The sequence below is a fragment of the Mya arenaria genome, chromosome 9 (genome assembly GCF_026914265.1).
Source record: "Mya arenaria isolate MELC-2E11 chromosome 9, ASM2691426v1".
Lineage (NCBI taxonomy): Eukaryota > Metazoa > Mollusca > Bivalvia > Myida > Myidae > Mya > Mya arenaria.
The window spans coordinates 32,441,528-32,462,096 of record NC_069130.1 but is presented as its reverse complement, the minus strand read 5'-3'; the positions used below and the strand labels follow the sequence as shown (position 1 = coordinate 32,462,096).

Sequence of the window (20,569 nt, the reverse complement as noted above, 5' to 3'; positions counted from 1 at the left end):
CTTTTTCCACCATGTACATAACAGAGCTAGGACACATCCCCCATGCCCAAGAAACCCCCTATATTAAAGAGCACTCCCTGTATAACGGAGCTGGGATCCATTCCCCAATGCGCAAGAAACCCCCTATATTACAGAGCTAGGATCAATCCCCCTCACCCAAGAAACCCCCTATATTACAGAGCTAGGATCAATCCCCCATGCCCAAGAAACCCCCTCTATTACAGAGCAAACCCTATAATACAGAGCTGGGATCCATCCCCCAATGCCAAAGAAACCCCCTATATTACAAAGCTAGGATCAATCCCTCTTGCATAAAAAACCTATATTACAGAGCAAACCCTATATTACAGGGATAGGATCCATCCCCCTTGCATAAAAAACCCCTATATTACAGAGCAAACCCTATATTACAGAGCTAGGATCAATCCCTCTTGCCCGAGAACCCCCCCCCCCCCTATTTTACAGGGCAAACCCTATATTACAGGCATAGGACCCATACCTCCATGCCCAAGAAACCCCCTATATTACAAAGTACCCCCTGTATTACAGGAATAGGACCCATCCCATCAAGCCCAAGAAACCCCCTATATTACACAGGACTCATCCTATGAAGCCTGAGAAACCTCCCTGAATTACAGGTCAATGACCCATCCACCAAGCCAAAGAAATTTCCTTATTTTACATGGCTAGAACACATCCCATCAAGCCAAAAAAGAAACCTCCCTCAGAGCTACAGGGTCGTAACGGGAGTAAATATACTCAGTCAATTCACCCAAAATCACCCAATTACGACAGAAAATCAAACAGCTGTTTGTACTGGTACAATTAAAAATAATAAACACGGCATAACGTTCTTATTTATTTATTATTCCAAGTATTTTTACCCTTCTAGCTAGCCGTTTTGACTAAATTTTAAACCGGTTTGTTCAAAGGCGTGAGACCACAGTTATTTTGACTATATGTTTCATGTAGACACTAATCTGGCTTTTCACTTTAAAATAGTCCGAATTGAAAATCAAGTAACTGGCTGCTGTAGAACAATCAAAGACACACCATTTAATCACAAGAAAACATAGGGTTGACCAACGCAGTGTCTCACAAAATTGAGTAGCAATACATGACCCTGAGGTCAAGACGGAATAAGGCTACAAACAAGCACAAGCACTGTATAAGTTCTTATATAGATATGTACTATAAAAGTTCATTAAATAAAATAAGTCATTCATTTTTGTATTTTAATGTACCAGTACACTTTAGAAATCGCCATTACACTTTAACGAATGATCCAAGGGTGTACCATACACTTTACTAGATTGCATAAGGGTGTAACATACACTTTAAGTAAAGAAGTTATCTGTAGCTTTGCTCCCTTAATAACAGGTCTAGGACCCATCGCATCATGCCCAACAAACCACCCTATGTTACCTCTTACCTCCTGTGTATGCTCCTGTTGAATAAGATCCAGATGGTGAAGTTGGGCTGGTAGAACCTGGAATGTGGCTGGTTGAACTTGATGAAGTGGTTCCATACATGCCTGTTGCTCCAGTGGAACTAGATCCATATGGAGCAATAGAACCTGCTGAACAAGTGAACACTGCCCCTGTAGTTCCCGTATTCACTCCAGGTATACTGTGTCTGGGTCTTGTTACTGGTCTGACTGGAGGGGGAGACGGTGCCCTGTACAGGTCTACATACTGAATCAGATATTCAGGGTAGTACTGGTTCTTCTCAAAGAGAATATAAATGCTTGGATCGTTGATGTCATTCACGCAAGAGTCATACAACTCGTGTGTTTGTCCAGGCTTTTCAGGTGGTCTACGGTAGTCCTTTTTTCCGTTTGTGGAATATCCCACAAGAACGACAGCCTGGAACATGAGCCCGGAGCCTTTTGTGTATCTGTGGCTATACTTGGCATCCCGGGCGAAGTAAGCACCCTCTCCATATACAGTTGCATTTTTCCCGGAAACTCGTGGGTCGAAGTTGTTGACACTTATTCCTCTCACTGCATCAAGGGAATCGGTGCCGTGAAACAGGAGTAGTTTCTTCACGGGACTTTCATCACCACATCTACGCTGATTGGCCAGCATAGTTTTCTCTTGGCTAGAAATAAATGCAGTATTATTCTAGTAAATTGCTTTAAAAACAATATTTATCAACATTTTTGCCAGGTTTCCCATCATCATCATCCTGGTTGATATTGTTGATATATGAAGATTTATTGTTGCTGTAATTGATACATATTATTGGTTGGTCACTGAAATACATTTAATATAATTGAATATTTAATGTGAGTTATTGAAAAAAGTCCTTCATAACACATTCATGGAATTAAACACAAACGTCACCACAAGAGACCTGAAATAGATGCAGTAGCATGAATACTGAATATTTCAACGGAACTCTTAGTGACCCATACTTGCAAAAGCGAAGCCAGAGCGTTGGGTTCTGCATACGGAAGATGTCCTGGATCTGTTTATCCACTCGGCTCATTGTCTGGTGGAAGTTGTTCGCAACCTGCAGTACACCATCATTACTGACATCACATACACAAATATTTCAATTAACTCCATACTATTTTGGTGTAATTTGAAATGGTTTTAAGTGCAGAATGGGAAAATGTAAAAGTAAGACAGATGATATTATTACTAACTGTTTTTGGATTTGAAAAATTGCACAATAGGATATTTCAAATCTGATTTCATTTAAAATAAAAAATACCACACTACGCTATCTTGTACAAGTTAGTTATGGTCATTTATCAAACATGTTAGTAATTACCAGCAATACCCTATCAAATACCAGCAAACAAACCAGGACCCAACCTTCAGAAGTATTGGTAATATAAATATGGAGCTTTCAAAAAGAAAGATACCACTTCCTGTTTCAGAACTAGCTAGTTGGCAATATCTAGTCATGAAGCCTCAGTTTTGTTAGGCAGAGTTTGTTTGCAGCCTACACCTCATATTCATTTCTTTCTGCAAATAAGTAACATTCTGAATGTCACTTACAGCGGCTCTTGACAATTAATTTTAAATAAGGAATTAAATTTCTAAGTAACACCACTGTACAATAGCTGTAAAACCTGTAGTTTCCATTATTAACTGCACCAGAATATGCATACCCAATTAAATCATTTGCCTATTTTGATATATTATTTGGGAATTATGAATTTTCACATGTTCACACACTAGCAACAGACAGACCACCAAACTACCTGTATATAAGCCGGGTCTGTTGGCGCAAGCTTGACCAGTTCAAACTGGTTTGCGAGGTCCCAGGGTGTCCAATCAGGCGGCAGGATGGCGGGAATTTCCGGCGAGGCACTCAGACCCGCAGGGCTAAAATTTGACAGAAATTTAGTGTATTTTGTTTGAAAATCTAAGTAAACATTCAGTCACATTATACAAGTGTAGTCTAAAACTTTTCTGACCCACCAGCCCAGTAAAAGAAACACACAAAGTAAAACTTGCCTGATCCATCAAACCCAGTAGAAGAAACACACTTACTGAAACTTGTCCGACCCATCAGCCCAGTAGAAGAAACACACTTACTGAAACTTGTCTGACCCATCAGCCCAGTACTAGAAACACACTTAATGAAACTTGTCTGACCCATCAGCCCAGTAGTAGAAACACACTTAATACGGAAACTTGTCTGACCCATCAGCCCAGTACTAGAAACACACTTACTGAAACTTGTCTGACCCATCAGCCCAGGAGAAGAAACACACTTACTGAAACCTGTCTGACCCATCAGCCCAGTAGAAGAGACACACTTACTGAAACTTGATTGACCAATCAGCAGAGTAGAAGAGACACACTTATTGAAACTTGTCTGACCTATCAGCCCAGGAGAAGAAACACACTTACTGAAACTTGTCTGACCCATCAGCCCAGGAGAAGAAACACACTTACTGAAACTTGTCTGACCCATCAGCCCAGGAGAAGAAACACACTTACTGAAACTTGTCTGACCCATCAGTCCAGGAGAAGAGACACACTTACTGGAACTTGTCTGACCCATCAGCCCAGTAGAGGAGACACACTTACTGAAACTTGTCTGACCCATCAGCCCAGGAGAAGAAACACACTTACTGAAACTTGTCTGACCCATCAGCCCAGTAGAAGAAACATACTAACTGAAACTTGATTGACCAATCAGCAGAGTAGAAGAGACACACTTACTGAAACTTGATTGACCAATCAGTAGAGTAGAAGAGACACACTTACTGAAACTTGATTGACCAATCAGCAGAGTGGAAGAGACACACTTACTGAAACTTGATTGACCAATCAGTAGAGTAGAAGAGACACACTTACTGAAACTTGATTGACCAATCAGTAGAGTAGAAGAGACACACTTACTGAAACTTGATTGACCAATCAGTAGAGTAGAAGAGACACACTTACTGAAACTTGTCTGACCCATAAACCCAGGAGAAGAAACACACTTACTGAAACCTGTCTGACCCAAAACACACTTACTGAAACTTGTCTGACTCATAAGTTGAATAAAATCAGCCCAGTGACGGTAGTTTTAATCAATAAAACTTGTCTGGCCAAACAGCATAGTACAATAATTATCAAAATGTAAAGTAAGTTTTGATTTGGTTATTCAATTGTTGGTTAATTAACACATCTTTGATATTACAAAGGAACATACTAGTTTCTCTGTACAACATCTGCCTGAGACACAAACAGTGGGCGACGTCTGATTTCCCTGATAGCACCCGTGTCAATGTTGGTCTGAATCATGGCGTTAAAGTCGATCAGATATTTCCACTTGTAGTTTTCCCGGTGGTAGTGATACGTCTCCTGATGCACCAGAAACTTTGCCTCCAAGGTTCGCTGCATCTGATCCTGAGGAATATACATTGATGATGATTGTCAATACAAATCAAAGTAAGGCCTAAAAAAAAAAATGTCCGTTTCGGGTAACCCGACCCTACCTATAAAAATGCGCCAACCCTAACTATTTTTTTCTGTTTCTGAGCAAAAAAAATATTCGTTAGCGAATAGAGAGTTACAAAGGGCAGATAAATGCAGATTTTAATCAGAATTATTGTTTATATGATAAAACAAAGTCAGGCAATGACAGTAATGTAGGAAAGACTGCCATGTGAAAGAAAACACTCTGAACTTAACGACAGATTTTGAAAAAGAAAAAAAAAAAATCCCTACCTACCCTACCTAGAAATTTTGGGAAGGTTACCCTAAACAAATATTATTTTTTTTTGCCTAATAGCTAAATTATTCGAGGGCCAGAGGGGTAATCCAAGTGTTTGTGAAATTAACATGCATGGAGTGGAGTTTTGTTAAAGTTTGCTGAAATGTTCATTGATTGGTTAATATTTATCTGAAAATTACAATTAACCAATCATAAATAAAACTAAACCTGTGCTCTACTTATCCAAGTTTTATACAAATGGCAGCTGAACACCAAGTTTCATGATTGTACAAGGGTTAATAAACAAGAGCCGTCGTAAGACAGCGCGCTCGACTACGCTGCTTTGACTAAGAATACAATAACGATGTAATAATACCAAGTTTGGTCTCTTTTTGTCAAACCTAACTAAAATTATTCTGAAGGTGACTTTGATGCTGCCCTCCCACCAGCCCGCCCAAACAATGACGCAAGTCATTCAAATAACTTGATTTCCCATTATGAAAATGTGGTTAAGAATATACAAATGTGCCTTGCAAAGGAAATTAAACAAGAGCTGTCACAGTATGTGACGAATGCCCCCGAATGTGACATTGACCTATGAACAAGGTCAGTACATGAAAAGTTGATCTTGCCTTTACGTGTCAAATACATATGGCAAGTTATTTTAAATTGCCTCTAAACATAAAAAATACCACCCATACTTGACAACCTACACTGTTATGTCCTTATAAGCAGAATTCCATTGTGAATAAACACTTAGTGTGTCCTTGAACTTAGAGGTAGGGACATGGGTCTTGCACGTGACATGTCATCTTGGTATGTCTGACACAAGTGGCAAGTCATTTTTAAATCTGTCCATACAAGAGAAAGTTACAGCCCGGACAAGACAATCTATACTCTATGTCCTTATATATGCAGCATTCCACTGTGAACAAGAGCGGTCACAGACAGCTATATCCCCCGCCTCATGGGGGCATTTTTTGTAACGTAAGCCAATCAATGGTAAGGGTAGTTTCTCAGGAACAAAAGAAATGCGTAAAATTAAGAAAGGGCAATAACTCTTTCAAAAAAGGTCAAATTGCAAAAACCTGACAATATGCGCTGCTTCAATTTATGATCATCAATCTATGAAAGTTTGGTAGAAATTGCATGAAAAACGTAAGAGGAGTTGCGAAGAAACCAATTTAAATGTAAAATAAGCAAAGGGCAATAACTCTTTCAAAAATGATCAAATCAGGAAAGCCCGAAAATATGCGCTGCTTCACTTTATGATCGTCAATCTGTGAAAGTTTGGTAGAAATCGCATAAAAAAACGTAAGAGGAGTTGCGAAGCAACCAATTTTAAATGTAAAATAAGCAAAGGGCAATAACTCTTTAAAAAATGGTCGAATCGCAAAAGCCAGACAATATGCGCTGCTTCACTTTATGATCATCAATCTGTGAAAGTTTGGTAGAAATCACATGAAAAAACGTAAGAGGAGTTGCGAAGAAACCAATTTTAAATGTAAAATAAGCAAAGGGCAATAACTCTTTCAAAAATGGTCAAATCAGGAAAACCTGACAATATGCGCTGCTTCACTTTATGATCATCAATCTGTAAAAGATTAGAAGAAATCGCATGAAAAATGTAAGAGCAGTTGCGAAGAAACCAATTTTAAATGTAAAATAAGCAAAGGGCAATAACTCTTTGAAAAAAAGGTCGAATCAGGAAAGCCAGACAATATGCGCTGCTTCACTTTATGATCATCAATCTGTGAAAGTTTGATAGAAATCACATGAAAAACGTAAGAGGAGTTGCGAAGAAACCAATTTAAATGTAAAATAAGCAAAGGGCAATCACTCTTTCAAAAATGGTCAAATCAGGAAAGCCCGACAATATGCGCTGCTCTACTTTATGATCATCAAGCTGTGAAAGTTTGGTAGAAATCGCATGAAAAACAAAAGAGGAGTTACGAAGAAACCAATTTTAAATGTAAAATAAACAAAGGGCAATAACTCTTTCAAAAATGGTCGAATCAGGAAAGCCAGACAATATGCACTGCTTCACTTTATGATCATCAATATGTGAAAGTTTGGTAGAAATCGCATGAGAAATGTAAGAGGAGATGCAAAGAAATGAATGTGGGACGGACGGATGGACAAACGCACACACGCACGCACACACGGAATCGCGCCTACCATTACTATATACCTATTAACACCTAAGTGTGACCTTGACCCTAGAGGTAGGTACACGGGTCTTGCATGCGACACGTCGTCTTAGTATGTGAAACACATGTGGCAAGTTATTTTAAAATCTGTCCATACAAGGGAAAAATACAGCTCGGACACGACAACTTATACTCTATGTCCTTATATGCAGCACTCCTTGTGAATAAACACCTAAGTGTGACCTTGACCTTAGAGGTAGGGACACAGGTCTTGCAGGCGGCACGTTGTCTTGGTATGTGGAACACATGTGGAAGTTATTTTTAAATTATGTCCTTACAAGGGAAAGTTACAGCCCGGACACGACAACCTATACTCTATGTCCTTATATGCAGCACTCCTTGTGAATAAACACCTAAGTGTGACCTTGACCTTAGAGGTAGGGACACGGGTCTTGCACGTGACACGTCGTCTTGGTATGTGGAACACATGTGGCAAGTTATTTTAAAATCTGTCCATACAAGGGAAAGTTACAGCCAGGACACGACAACCTATCCTCTATGTCTTTATATGCAGCACTCCATTGTGAATAAACACCTAAGTGTGAACTTGACTTAAGAGGTAGGGACACAGGTCTTGCAGGCGGCACGTTGTCTTGGTATGTGGAACACATGTGGAAGTTATTTTTAAATTATGTCCTTACAAGGGAAAGTTACAGCCCGGACACGACAACCTATACTCTATGTCCTTATATGCAGCACTTCATTGTGAATAAACACCTAAGTGTGACCTTGACCTTAGAGTAAGGGACACGGGTCTTGCACGCGACACGTTGTCTTGGTATGTGGAACACATGTGGCAAGTTATAACTAGTTACAGTACCACTCAGAAATTGCAGGAAGGTGATACCAGGAAATACCAAAGTGGTGTGAAAGAAAGCTTCCTTCTCTGATTGCAGGAAAACTGGAAGTCCACTAAGTGTGACCTTGACCTTTGAGGTATGAACACGGTCTTGCACGTGACACGTCGTCTTGGAATGTGGAACACATGTGGCAAGTCATTTTAAAATCTGTCCATACAAGGGAAAGTTACAGCCCAGACACGAGTTATTGAGCCGGACACACGGACGGACGGAAGGACGGACGGACAGACGGTGCGATATTAATATGCCCACCTTTGGGGGCATAAAAAAAAATAATTCAAGGGCCATAATTTGTATTTATGCTTAAAATGGAGTTATGTTTCTTGTTGAAAGATGGTCGTAAATAATTTTGAATTTTATTAAGTGCATTTAATGAACGGTATAGAAGTTTTTTTTATTAAAATCCCAACTTGCCCTTAACTTTTACTTGCCTAAAACTTTAACCTAAGTCAATCAGGGGCCATAACTTGTATTAAGGATATGGAGTTAAGTAACCTCATTGGGTGATGGTCCTAAACAATTGTGTGCAGTATTAAGTCAATTGAATGAAGGGTATAGAAGTTATTAAACAATATCCCAACCTGCCCTAAAACTTTAACCTAAGTTCCATAGTCAATCAGGGTTATGTAACCTCATTATGTGATGGCTCTGAACATCTGTGTGAAGTATTAAGTCAATTGAATGAATGGTATTGGAGTTTCAAGTGAAAATCCCAACTTGCCCTAAAACTTTAACCTGCCCTAAAACTTTAACCTATGTCAATCAGGGGCCATAACTTGTATTTAGGATACTATGGAGTTATGTAACCTCATTGTGTGATGGTCCTGAACAACTGTGTAAAGTATTAAGTCAATTGAACAAAGGATATAGAAGTTATTAATAAATATTCAGATTGCCCTAAAACTTTAACCTAAGTTCCATAGTCAATCAGGGGCCATAATCTGTGTAAAGAATAATATGGAGTTATCTAACCTCATCATGTGATGGCCCTGAACAACTGCGTGAAGTATTAAGTCAATTGAATGTAGGGTATTGGACTTATAAGTGAAAATCCCAACTTGCCCTAAAACTTTAACCGGATGCCGACGCTTTCATCAGTGCAGAGCTTATGGGCTAGTGATTATTTTGACCACTGGAAAATTGCATCAAAAATGGATGCAAATTACGGAAGTTATAGTGGTATAAAAACAGTATTTGCAGAGCATGACATGAACTTTTATGCTGTTGATTTTTACAGGTAATGTCAGACAAGATTTGTAATGTTTAAAATGTTACAATAAATATTTCCATGTCACTATAGTTCATAGTGGCGTTGGTCTTTCACACGACACATTAAAGTCTTTATGTGCCAAAGATCTTTGCCAGATTATTTGAAAATACCACTGTGCACCGCCTATTCTCTGAATAAAAAAGTACCGTAAATGACTGGGTATTAGACGCATTTTTTCCCCTCAGATTTCGATGTAAAAAAATGCCTGCGTATAATACCCAGTAACAAACTTTTGAACTTTTTTCTGAGGTCGATTTCAGGCCGAGAGTTTGTTTAGATTTATGTAGAAAGGGAAGTTACTCGTATCATATCGATTGAGTATATACGGGTTAAAACGGCAGTTGAAGATCGGGATACAGTATATCGCAAGATGTTTATAATAAAAAAAAAAATATTGTACGATTTAAATTATTAAAATTATTCAATATTAAAATTTGCACTGCCTTTAGACCTGTTTAACATACCAATACTACAAACTGATGCAATAATGGTCATGATTTTTCGCACTTTTCCATGTTCTTTATTCTTTTCTGTAGGTGTTGACACTTTGAGAACAAGCCCGTACAATATAAAGTTTTTGCATACAGCATCTTCCCTATTCATTCTCGACATGTTATCGTTTACAATATACTGTCAGAAAGAAATCTTACAAATAGTCATAAAAGGTACATTTCAGTGCCATCCAGAAACAATTTGTCACACTAAGTAATTTTCAGTGCCTATCCTAACATGAAACGAAAAAAAATGAAACATATTTTGCATTATCATTGTATGGTTTTAAAGATAACCATCGCCATTTTCACAATTTTTTTTTTTTTCGTCACTGTCAACAAACATGGTGGCCAAGATTGGCAGACGATTTTGACATATTTTCTATGCGTCCTTTAACCCAAAACTTACATTAAAAGTTTTTTCTCATATTTTTTATGGATTTTTTGGTCTGCGTCTAATACCCCCTATCGTCTTATACCCAGTCATTTACGGTATGCAGCATTCCATACTGATTGACCTCTAAGTGTAACCTTAACCTTCTGCGTAGGTATGTGGGTCTTGCATGCGACAAGTTCAAAGACAGCGACCTGTGTTTCCCACAAGACGGGTAGCTTTATGTGCCTAAGATTTGAGCCATGTTTATTTAAAATCCCCAATGCATGACAAAGGGCCATAACTCTGTGAAAAATTATAGAACCATAATGTGATGAAAATATGCACATGTATCTCCTGTTGTAAGTAAAGCTTCCCATAATGTTTCATTGAATTCAAGCCCATAGTTGTTGAGAAATACCCTTACATGAATAAAGGGATCATTGGACATGAATGTGCTGATAATATCCGTTTACCAGTAATTACATCTTGTACTGTAAATTACGCTTTCAATAAAGTTTCAGTAATTTAAAACTGGTAGTTGCTGATAAAAATGCCCCACAACTAGCATTTTTTACAGACCATTTTTGTCCTATTACCAATTCATATTCTTTTCTTTTATGTGAAAAAAATGTTAAAAGGTATGAAAAAAATGTTTATTCTTTAAAATAAAAGTTGGACCCAACCCCATTCCTAAAATGGTGAAAACCCCACAGACAACTGAAAAATAACATGCTTGAAGTGGCAACATGTGTACAAAGTTTCACGCTTTGCAAGGCCATCACAATACCAAAACCACTTTCTGAAAAATCAGACAACCTTAACAAAATAGTTTCGTGACAAAATATCTAACTTACTGAATCAAACAGCATCCACGTGCCAGAATTATCTTTCCAGTACCATCTCCACTGTGTCGCAAAGCCAGTTTCCCGGTGTTTCACCTGACTGTATGAACGAGTTGAGAGGCGGCGAGCTTCAACTTCTGACAATTCAACAATTTCACTGCTGATGATGGCTTGAAGTATTGGTTTGAATTCTAGTTGACAGTGTGTAAGATGACTGTCTATGTCCTAAAATATGAAGATGTATAGTATTATTGAATGCCAATCAGAAATATCATGAGCTGAACATTAATGTAGGTCAAATACTTCAAGTATTTGGTTGTTCGGTAAGCACAGATGTTAGCGCTCTCACTTCTCACCTGGTCGACCCGGTTCGATTCCCAGCCTTGGTGTATGTATGTTTGGTTTGTGGTCACCAAGCCAGACAAGAGTGTTTCCTCCAGATAATTCTGTTTCCCCCACAACACAAGACCACATTATCGCATATAATCGTGCCTATGAGAATGATTATTGATTAATACAATCATTGTAAATTATACAAGTTTGAACTAAATACTACAGAAGAACTAGAAGTTTAAATCTCAATTCTGTTTAAAGTCATCTATTTATCCTCAGTAAAAAATCATTAAATAGTACAAAAAAATTATAAATGAAATGAAATCCCATTTAAACTTACTTCAAAACTCTCTGAGTGGTTGCATCCTGGTTTGCAGTACAGTTGTTCTGCCCCCTCCTGGTTAAGAATTTCCCGCCATTCTCCCCACATCTTTACCTGCCAGATGTATGTTGATTTACTCTGGGTATGATGAAACTTGCAACCTGATCTTTTGCAGGAATCCATTAAATGCTTTTCACACAGGAAGGTCTCTCCAGCCATATCTGAATGAACTATAACAATTGATAGCTACTCTTTAAACTTTAGTATTTTCACAATTGAAAAGCTTAACAAGAGTGACGCACAGCAAAGACCAACAATCATCTGTTGTTTTCAACTGTACAAGGGACATAACTCAATAAGTGTTAAAGCCAGAGTTATACCGTTTACTATATATATACATGTGCATGTTGTCTCTGGAAACATAGGTACCAAGTTCTATTTGCATACCTTTGATGCTTTTTTGGGTAATGGCTAATTATATAAGGTTAAAGGTTTTGTACAACGGTGACAACACTAAAATTATTTTCATAACACATTTTCTTTCAAAGACAGCCAAGCTAATAAAAACGATGTATTACAAATCACCATTATTTCATATAACTTATTTTCTTCAATTGTGATGTCTAGCAGAAACAAGTAAAATAGAATTTCATGATTTGGAAAACAATTCTGTACAGACACATCAAAGAAATGAGCATTAAACTAAAAAACTTACCTGTTTGAACTGAATCATAGTCCTTGTTTGAGGACGTTTTCCGCGCCCTCCCTCTTTGACGAGGATTTCTTTTTCTCCCTGCTCTAACCTCCTCAGTATCTTCATGCCCAGCCTTGTTATCAATCTCTTCTTCTACAACTGCATTTTCATCTACAACGCTTTCAATATATTCAAGTTCAACAATCTCTTCTTCAAAATCTAAATTTCTTTCAAAGGAAGGTTCATCCATTCTTTCAGAAGTATTTGGTGTTCTTTTCAGGTAAATCATCTTTCTCATAAATGGACTGTTCCAATTCTCCATCTTGAATGCTTTCATAATTTCTCTATTGTGTTCTGTTGTAAAATCATGCCCTAAAGCACAACTATCTTCCCTCAAACACTTTCCAAATATAAATCGATCACAAAGGTGAAGACCTATGCAAATTGAATCTTCACATGTGCCATCGTTTGCTATCCAGTACTCACATGCATGAGGATATCTCACTTTCAAAATGCTACAAATTTCATCATTGCTGAAGACATCATTCATACCAAGCTTCTTGGTGGTCGCCATATTTCTTTTATCAAGGAAATCATGGCTGAATTTGCATTTTCCAGCTCCGAACTTACAATTGTTACAAAGCATATCTTTACACACGTGATATCTTGTGCATTCCTTTGAACATCCAGTTGCCTTGATATAATCTAGGCAGTACGAAATGTCCTTCATATAGACTGCAACATGAATGACTTTCCCATCTTTTTCAAACACTGAAAATCTAGTTTTCATGGCTCTAAACCATTGTTCAATGTTGCAATCGACTGGAAACATTCCAGACTCTCTGTGGATATCATTTGGCTCACCCTGCCCTTCAAATGTTCTCACCATGTACTTAAACACATCATTTGCTAATGGATTCCCACCTGAATGATGCTTCACTCTTTTATTATCAGGTTTCTTTGGTTCATTTGTACCACTAGCCACATTTGGACTAACATCTTCCTGTTTTGCTTGAATTGGAACGTTTTGCTCCTTTGCAGTTCCACTTACAATCAACTTATCTAGTTTAGACAGCAAGTCTGTTAATACACTTGCTTTCTTCTCAGGAATATTTAATCCAAACTCTTCTTTTGCTTTGTTATTTTTGCTTGTTTTTCCATCAACAGTTTTTTCAGAAACTGGTGACTCATTCTTTCGAAATTTGCCTGTCTTTTTTGATGCTCTGGGCTTGAATGATATAAATACTTTTGCTGACCTGTATGCACGACTTGACCTCTGAAAGCATGCCTTACTTGGCTCTTTTTCTCCTTCTTCGTCATCTGTTTCATCCTCTGTTTCCGTTTCCTCTTCAGTCAAACCTTCCTCTCCTAGATCTTGCTTGATTTCTTCATCTTTTGTTTCAGTTTCCCTTCTTCTCTCTATAACTGTTTTAATAGCATCAAGTTGTTCTTGTTTTATCTTGACCTCATCTGAATTCCCAACCTTGTCCATCAATGCATTAAGATTTTTTTTGTATCTAGACAGCCTATTCTTTAGAGTCAGCAACTTAACAGTCTCAATATCATCAACTTTAAAACCTGATGAAGATGTTTCCTTTAAGATATTTTCTGAACTACAAATATCATTACCAGTATTTTCATTGACTAGCATAACTTCATCTTCTGTTCCACTAGAAGCCTCATCAATGTGTTCATCTGTAGTATTATTAGTTTGGCCGCCTCTTCTGACTTGCCCTTTAACTCTTCGTTTTCTGTTCCTTTTATTTTGCCTTCTTGCTTTTGTAGTAGTTTCTTTTGCCTCATCAACATTGATATCAGTAGCATTATCAACTGCAACAGCTTCCATTTCTCCATCACTTTCTCCATCTTCATATTCCTTCCTCTGTCTTGATTGTTTTCCATAAGGGCCGCCTCTGCCTCTAAATGGCCGTCCTCTTCCCCTGTATCCACGCAAATATATTCTACCTCTTCCCCTCCTTGTAATTATTTCTATCCCTTTATTCATTTCATCACTAAAATCATTGCCATCCACATTTGTTGGAGCTTCACTAATATAACTATCTTTGTCAGAATCATCAGTATTTTGACCAATATCCACGTTCATATTTCTCCCCCCTCTACCAGCCATATGAGACCAAGATCTACTTCTACCTCCTCTATTTAGAGAAGGTCCTCTTCCCCTGCCCCTGAATTGTCCTCTAAAAGGTAAATCAGGTCTTCTATTATTCCTGACATTTGAATCATTCTCAAAATATTTCTTATTCACCCGATCATTACAATTCCTCTGTTGATTCCCCTCTTTTGGACGAGCTCCATAGTCTTCATTGCTCAAGCCACTAACATTTGAGAAGCTTGAAGGCTCTGAAAGGTGTTCACAACTACTGTATCTATTCCGAGCCACCGGTCCTTGGTTATTTGCTGTTAAATTTTGATTTCCTCGTTTTTCAAACTTCTTTCCTTGTCTCCTTCCATCACTTGTGTCAGAATGTATACTATCAACACTCATGGTGCTTGATGCCCGGGACAAGCCCTGGTTTCCTTGGTTTCGTGGACCTTGCCTGCTGCCAGGGGGACGGTTTCTTGGTTGTTGTTGTTGGTGATATTCTGGGGAATTATGCGGTGGGGTATTTGATGAGTAAGGAAATGGTGGGCAAGGCTGGGAATATGGCATGTTCAGGTTCATAGACATCAATGGTATCATCGGCACCGCTGCAATTAGAAATATAAAAGATAATGAAAAACACATTAGAAAGTTCATCATCTCAAAATCAGTCATAAGACATATAATATTGCTATGACAAAGTCTTCATTTTGCACTATTTAGTCAGGTGAAAGCCCATTTTTTCAATTTATTGTAATGCTTATGTTTAGTATTAATCACAACATTTTAAATGTGAGATCATTAAGCAACAATATGGTAGAATTGAAAAGGACCTGATGTGTGAACTTGTTTTTATCTAAAAGGCAATAACTTACTTCCATACTGCATGGGAGGGGTTGCTAGAATGCCCTGTCCTGGTTGGTTAAACTGTTGGCCATAGGATCCTACGCCATGTTGGTTTGGAGGTAGTGGACAACCACACCCATCATTGTAGTTCTGTCCCGGGGTTGGTGGAAATTGCTCCATACCCTGATTGTCCCATCTTTCTTGCTGATTGTGACCCCCACTTTCAGGATGATTATGTCCCCCTCTTTGATTTTGACTATAGTCCCCTCTTTGGGGTGGATTATGACTCCCTCTTCCAAATTGATTTTGGCCTCCTCTCTGAGGCTGATGAAATCCTCCTCTATGAGATTGATTATTCTCCCCTCTTTGGGGCTGATCATATCCTCCTCTTTGGGGCTGATTTTTCCCCCCTCTTTGGAGCTGATCATATCCCTCTCTTTGGGATTGATTATTCCCCCCTCTTTGGGGCTGATTATATCCCCCTCTTTGGGATTGATTATTCCCCCCTCTTTGGGGCTGATTATATCCCCCTCTTTGGGATTGATTATTCCCCCCTCTTTGGGGCTGATCATATCCCCCTCTTTGGGATTGATTATATCCCCCTCTTTGGGGCTGATCATATCCCCCTCTTTGTGGCTGATCATATCCTCCTCTTTGGGGCGGATTATTTCCCCCTCTTTGGGGCTGATCATATCCCCCTCTTTGGGGCTGATCATATCCCCCTCTTTGAGGCTGATTATATCCCCCTCTTTGGGGCTGATTATATCCCCCTCTTTGGGATTGATTATTCCCCCCTCTTTGGGATTGATTATGGCCCCCTCTTTGGGACTGATTATGACCCACTCTGTCAGTGTTCTCTCTGTTACCCTGGTTACCACCTATATAATCAATAGAAACAAAATATTTCTAAAATTAGAATTTAGCCAATTGAACAAGTCACGCATTTGGAACCTTTTTTTTTTTAACGGAAAATGTTGGAAAAATAATTGTGGGTAGAATTAATGTTACTGTAGGAACATGTTTCACTGTTAAATTATTATAATATCCAGCATAGTGATTGTCATATTCTGAAAACTCAAGCAACATAATTCCAAAGTGAATGTTATCCAATTACCGTAGCTCCAGGAGTCTTGCATTAAAACATGACTTACAGGTTTGATTTAATTTGGATAAGAAATGCATGAGTTTGGTTATTTTTTAGAATTTAAAGGCCATAACTTCAAGGGGTTTGTTGATCTGACTGTTTATCATAAGCAATCGTGACATTATACCTTAAACCATCGTCCCAACATTTTATTAAGATTGGAAAGAAATGCTTAAGTAAGAGAGTGGACAACGTGAATTTAATTTTGACAATTCAAGGTCCATAGCTCGAAAGTGGAAAGTGCAATCATGCTTTTTATTTACTTTGCCGCGATATATTCATTAATGCCAACAAAAACATAGTAACCATGTTTGGTAAAGCTCAAGATTTAGAAATGTTTAAGTTACAGAGCAGACATTAAAGAGTGATACCATGGTAAAAAAGCCACACATCATGATCCCTATATGATGTTACATGTACAAAAGCACCTTTTCTATTTTGGGGTTCTTTCAGTGAAAAAAGGGGCATTACTAGACAGCTATTACGGTTAGAGTTATGATGGACCTTGCAATACATGTGTGTATAGTTTATTGCAACATGTGTAAAAAGTTTATTTTGAATATCTCAGATGGATTAGAGTAATGGCCTAGGTTATATTTTTTTTGAAGGACGGCACCAGCAACTCCATCAAAGCTTTGAGCTTTTGAGCTCAAAATGACTCTTTCACCATCCAGAAAGATTTTAACAAATTGCTCAAATAGTTAGCAATGAATTAATATGATAAATTGTACTATGTTACTGAAAAAAGATCAGCATAATATAGTCTTACCTCTTTTAGGGCCACTACCTCTATATTGCTTCCCCTGCCCACCAGGTGGTCTCCCTTGTCCTGAGGACATCCCAACACTTCAGTACCACATATCTAAAACACACATGTACATTAATGCCAGTTATGTGGGTAAAATGAAACTACCCTAGATAGTGATCACTTAAGACATGAGTTAATAAAAAGCCCCATTGCCGATGGCAATCAAGATAATTAATATGCATTTAATTTTTGGAACACCAATCTGATACATTCTTGCTTACAAAGAAAACCCCTTTGCAAATATCAAAAAGGTGTGAAAGTTTAATTTGATTGTTCTGCAAAGATAATTGAAAAACAAATATGTAATTTTACAAATTGTTCAATCTGTAAATTTATTTAGGATGTAATTTACAACGTGTCTCAGGCAAATACAGCTAACCTCGGACAAATAACTAGGCCAATATGAAATCACCTAATTAATAACATTAAAATACAAACATTGATATTTAACTTTCCTAATCATTCATTTGCTTATCATGTCATATTTTTGCATTTGATTTTTAAACTTAGACGATATAAAATAAGGTTGTAATGGTGATTCATTACAAACTGTCAACTAAAAGCTTCTAATTGGCACTTGTTAATGATGTTTTGATAGTGGTTCATCTGTTTATCAATTACCTCAGTCTTCTACAAACTATGCTACCTTCAATATAGGGTTTGACGTTGCCCAGCTTCGACGTTGGTTTTAGTTATTTTTTTATTTACATGTCAAATTGGCATGCTCTTAACAGGCATTGACCGCACATCACCAAGACTGCCATGCTTTTCTCTCCCCCCACCCACATTTTTTTTATGTATATAAAATTATATAGTTATAGTTCGAAAACTCTTAATTCAGACACACAAAATTATTTTCAAAATCGATTTATTTTTAATGGGTCATTCTTAATTGCAGTAAAATCATACATTTTGGCCATGATTTCAAGGTTCTCCGACGAGCACTGTTGGTTTTAATTTATTTCCGACCGTACAGTCTAGACCAGGGCTTCTAAAAACCGGCAATTTGCCGGTCTGGACCGATTTTGACCAAGCCAGACCGATTTCAGTTTCAAAAAGTGTAAAAATTTTTTTCTCTTTTTGGTAATTTCGGTCCAAAACGACTAAGTCAGTAAAAGATGTAGAAATTGTAATACACAAACATTCATGGGTCATTCACATATTCAAAACTACATCCAATAGGTCATAAAAGTGTCTTGGTTACCATGAGACCGATGCGACCAGCCCATCTGTTAATTAGCAGACGCTTGCAATCGGTCCAATCATGTGTTTTGGTATAAGCAGAAGACACAATTGAACAAACTATGTGTTAATGATCTGCTTGCAGCTTTCCTGATTAAGTGTTAAAATCGGTCCATATTTTCACATGGCAATATATGCTATGTCGTCGTCGATCATTACATGATATTCGTTTGTTGATTACAAAACGGTTAAATTTAAATTGTTATAGAGAACCATTGCTGGTTAAAAACGGCTTTAAAGATAAATGCATGTCATTGTTAATCCGTGAAAGCATTAAAATACCGAATTAATTAACGTAATAATATATAGGATATCAACAGCGATACGCTTGATTAACTACATAGTCTGACAGCTGAGTCCGCCGCTTACGTCATATTTATTCGCAGTACTAATGAAAAAATCGTTGTCGATATCACACTTTTAGCTTGTTGCCCCGATTATAAATATAGATATATACTACTATTCAAGATTATCAGTTGAATGTTGACCCACTAAAGAAGCATTAAGCAAATAAATCATAATACTGTTTCACTTTTTGTCGTCTTACCGCATCCCGACAGCCACAGTTAATTACGATCGCAATCTTTCTTGTTAGAAACGCCGCAGAACTCGATGAGAATCTCATTTGAATTAAACTTGTATCAATGACTATCTGAATCGGCGATGCTGGCTCTAGAGCCCTCTTACGAATTGCCACATCGCAAAAAATATTGACAGAAAAGACGTCGCAAAAATGTATGACATTTCTATAAAATCGGACTATTGAACAGGTCTTTCTTTCTTTGGGGGGTGGAGGGTGGGGCTGGTCGTCGCCGGGTCCGGACCGATTGAGGTTCTTAAGTTTTAGAAGCCCTGGTCTAGACATTATTTCCGACCGTACAGTCTAGACATCACACAGTGTACCACTTGATCTGCAGCCCAAATATACAACATTTCAATAAATGTGTAAAAAGGTTAAATCAGCCTGGTTAAGTTAACTTAAACTCTTGCAGCGGCAGGTGTTTGTTTGGATTGCAGTTGATGGGACTTACATTTGTTATAATTAGATGGCATGAATTAAAATCTTAATGATAAAGAATGGGCGGAGAGAGTGTAGCAAACTATCTCTTCTTCATCATTAAGATTTAAATTCAGGTCATCTAACTGATTTAGAATACAACCTCATTGATTGACACATTGTCATGCAAAATCTGATGCAGGTGATGTGTTTATCGGATTCATGAGTGACAGAGGGCGGACCATTCTGAAATTCTGAATGATTAAGCCTAGAACTTAAAGATTGCCTATCTGCAATTTCATTGGCTGTAAATGAAGGTTATATTCTAAGGCAAAATAAATAACCATTGATAATTTCGGATGAATTAATTTAAAGATTAACGAAATGTGTATTGAAACCTGCCATTTAGCATGTATACCGGGTATATACACAAAGTCTGAGTGTAAGAAAAAGGGTTTTATTTGGGACATGGAAAAAATAAAAAGGCAAACAATATAAAATATTTGCATTATATGATCAGCAAAATGTCTCTCCTGTGATTTATCACATATTTGAACTGATTACAAGCGTTGGCCAATTAGAAGAAATGTAATGTTCATCATAGCAAAAACAAAGCAGCTCCAGGTCTCTTTAATCTGATAGTTGTCTTGAGTATGTGTGAATGACAAACCAGGTTTGTGTTTTACAATTTTTACTGACTAAGCGGTTTTGGACCGAAAATATAAACAAGAGGGCCATGATGGCCCTAAATTGCTCACCTGAGTAAAAGAGTTTAACCTTTGTTATTAATATAGCTTGTTTCTCAAAGAATATTGAACAAGAGCTGTCAAAGTATGTGACAAATGCCCCCCAATGTGACATTGATCT

The 20,569-nt window shown here is 37.7% G+C and overlaps 1 protein-coding gene across 3 annotated transcripts in view; it reads right to left on the bottom strand.

Annotated features, from left to right (window-relative positions):
• LOC128246654 (uncharacterized) overlaps positions 1–20,569 on the bottom strand; it is a 36,158-nt gene that overhangs the window by 7,657 nt on the left and 7,932 nt on the right. For 2 of the 3 annotated variants that reach the window (XM_052964957.1, XM_052964959.1), the window contains exons 2-10: positions 17,425–17,517; positions 15,541–16,389; positions 12,586–15,273; positions 11,889–12,100; positions 11,228–11,440; positions 4,663–4,859; positions 3,215–3,338; positions 2,417–2,514; positions 1,433–2,100 (exon numbers count right to left, since the gene is read on the bottom strand). In XM_052964957.1, coding sequence (XP_052820917.1) covers positions 1,433–2,100; positions 2,417–2,514; positions 3,215–3,338; positions 4,663–4,859; positions 11,228–11,440; positions 11,889–12,100; positions 12,586–15,273; positions 15,541–16,389; positions 17,425–17,494 — 5,119 coding nt within the window. In that variant the 5' untranslated portion in view covers positions 17,495–17,517. The remainder of the gene's footprint in view (positions 1–1,432; positions 2,101–2,416; positions 2,515–3,214; positions 3,339–4,662; positions 4,860–11,227; positions 11,441–11,888; positions 12,101–12,585; positions 15,274–15,540; positions 16,390–17,424; positions 17,518–20,569) is intronic. The other variant, XM_052964960.1, reaches the window with a different exon arrangement.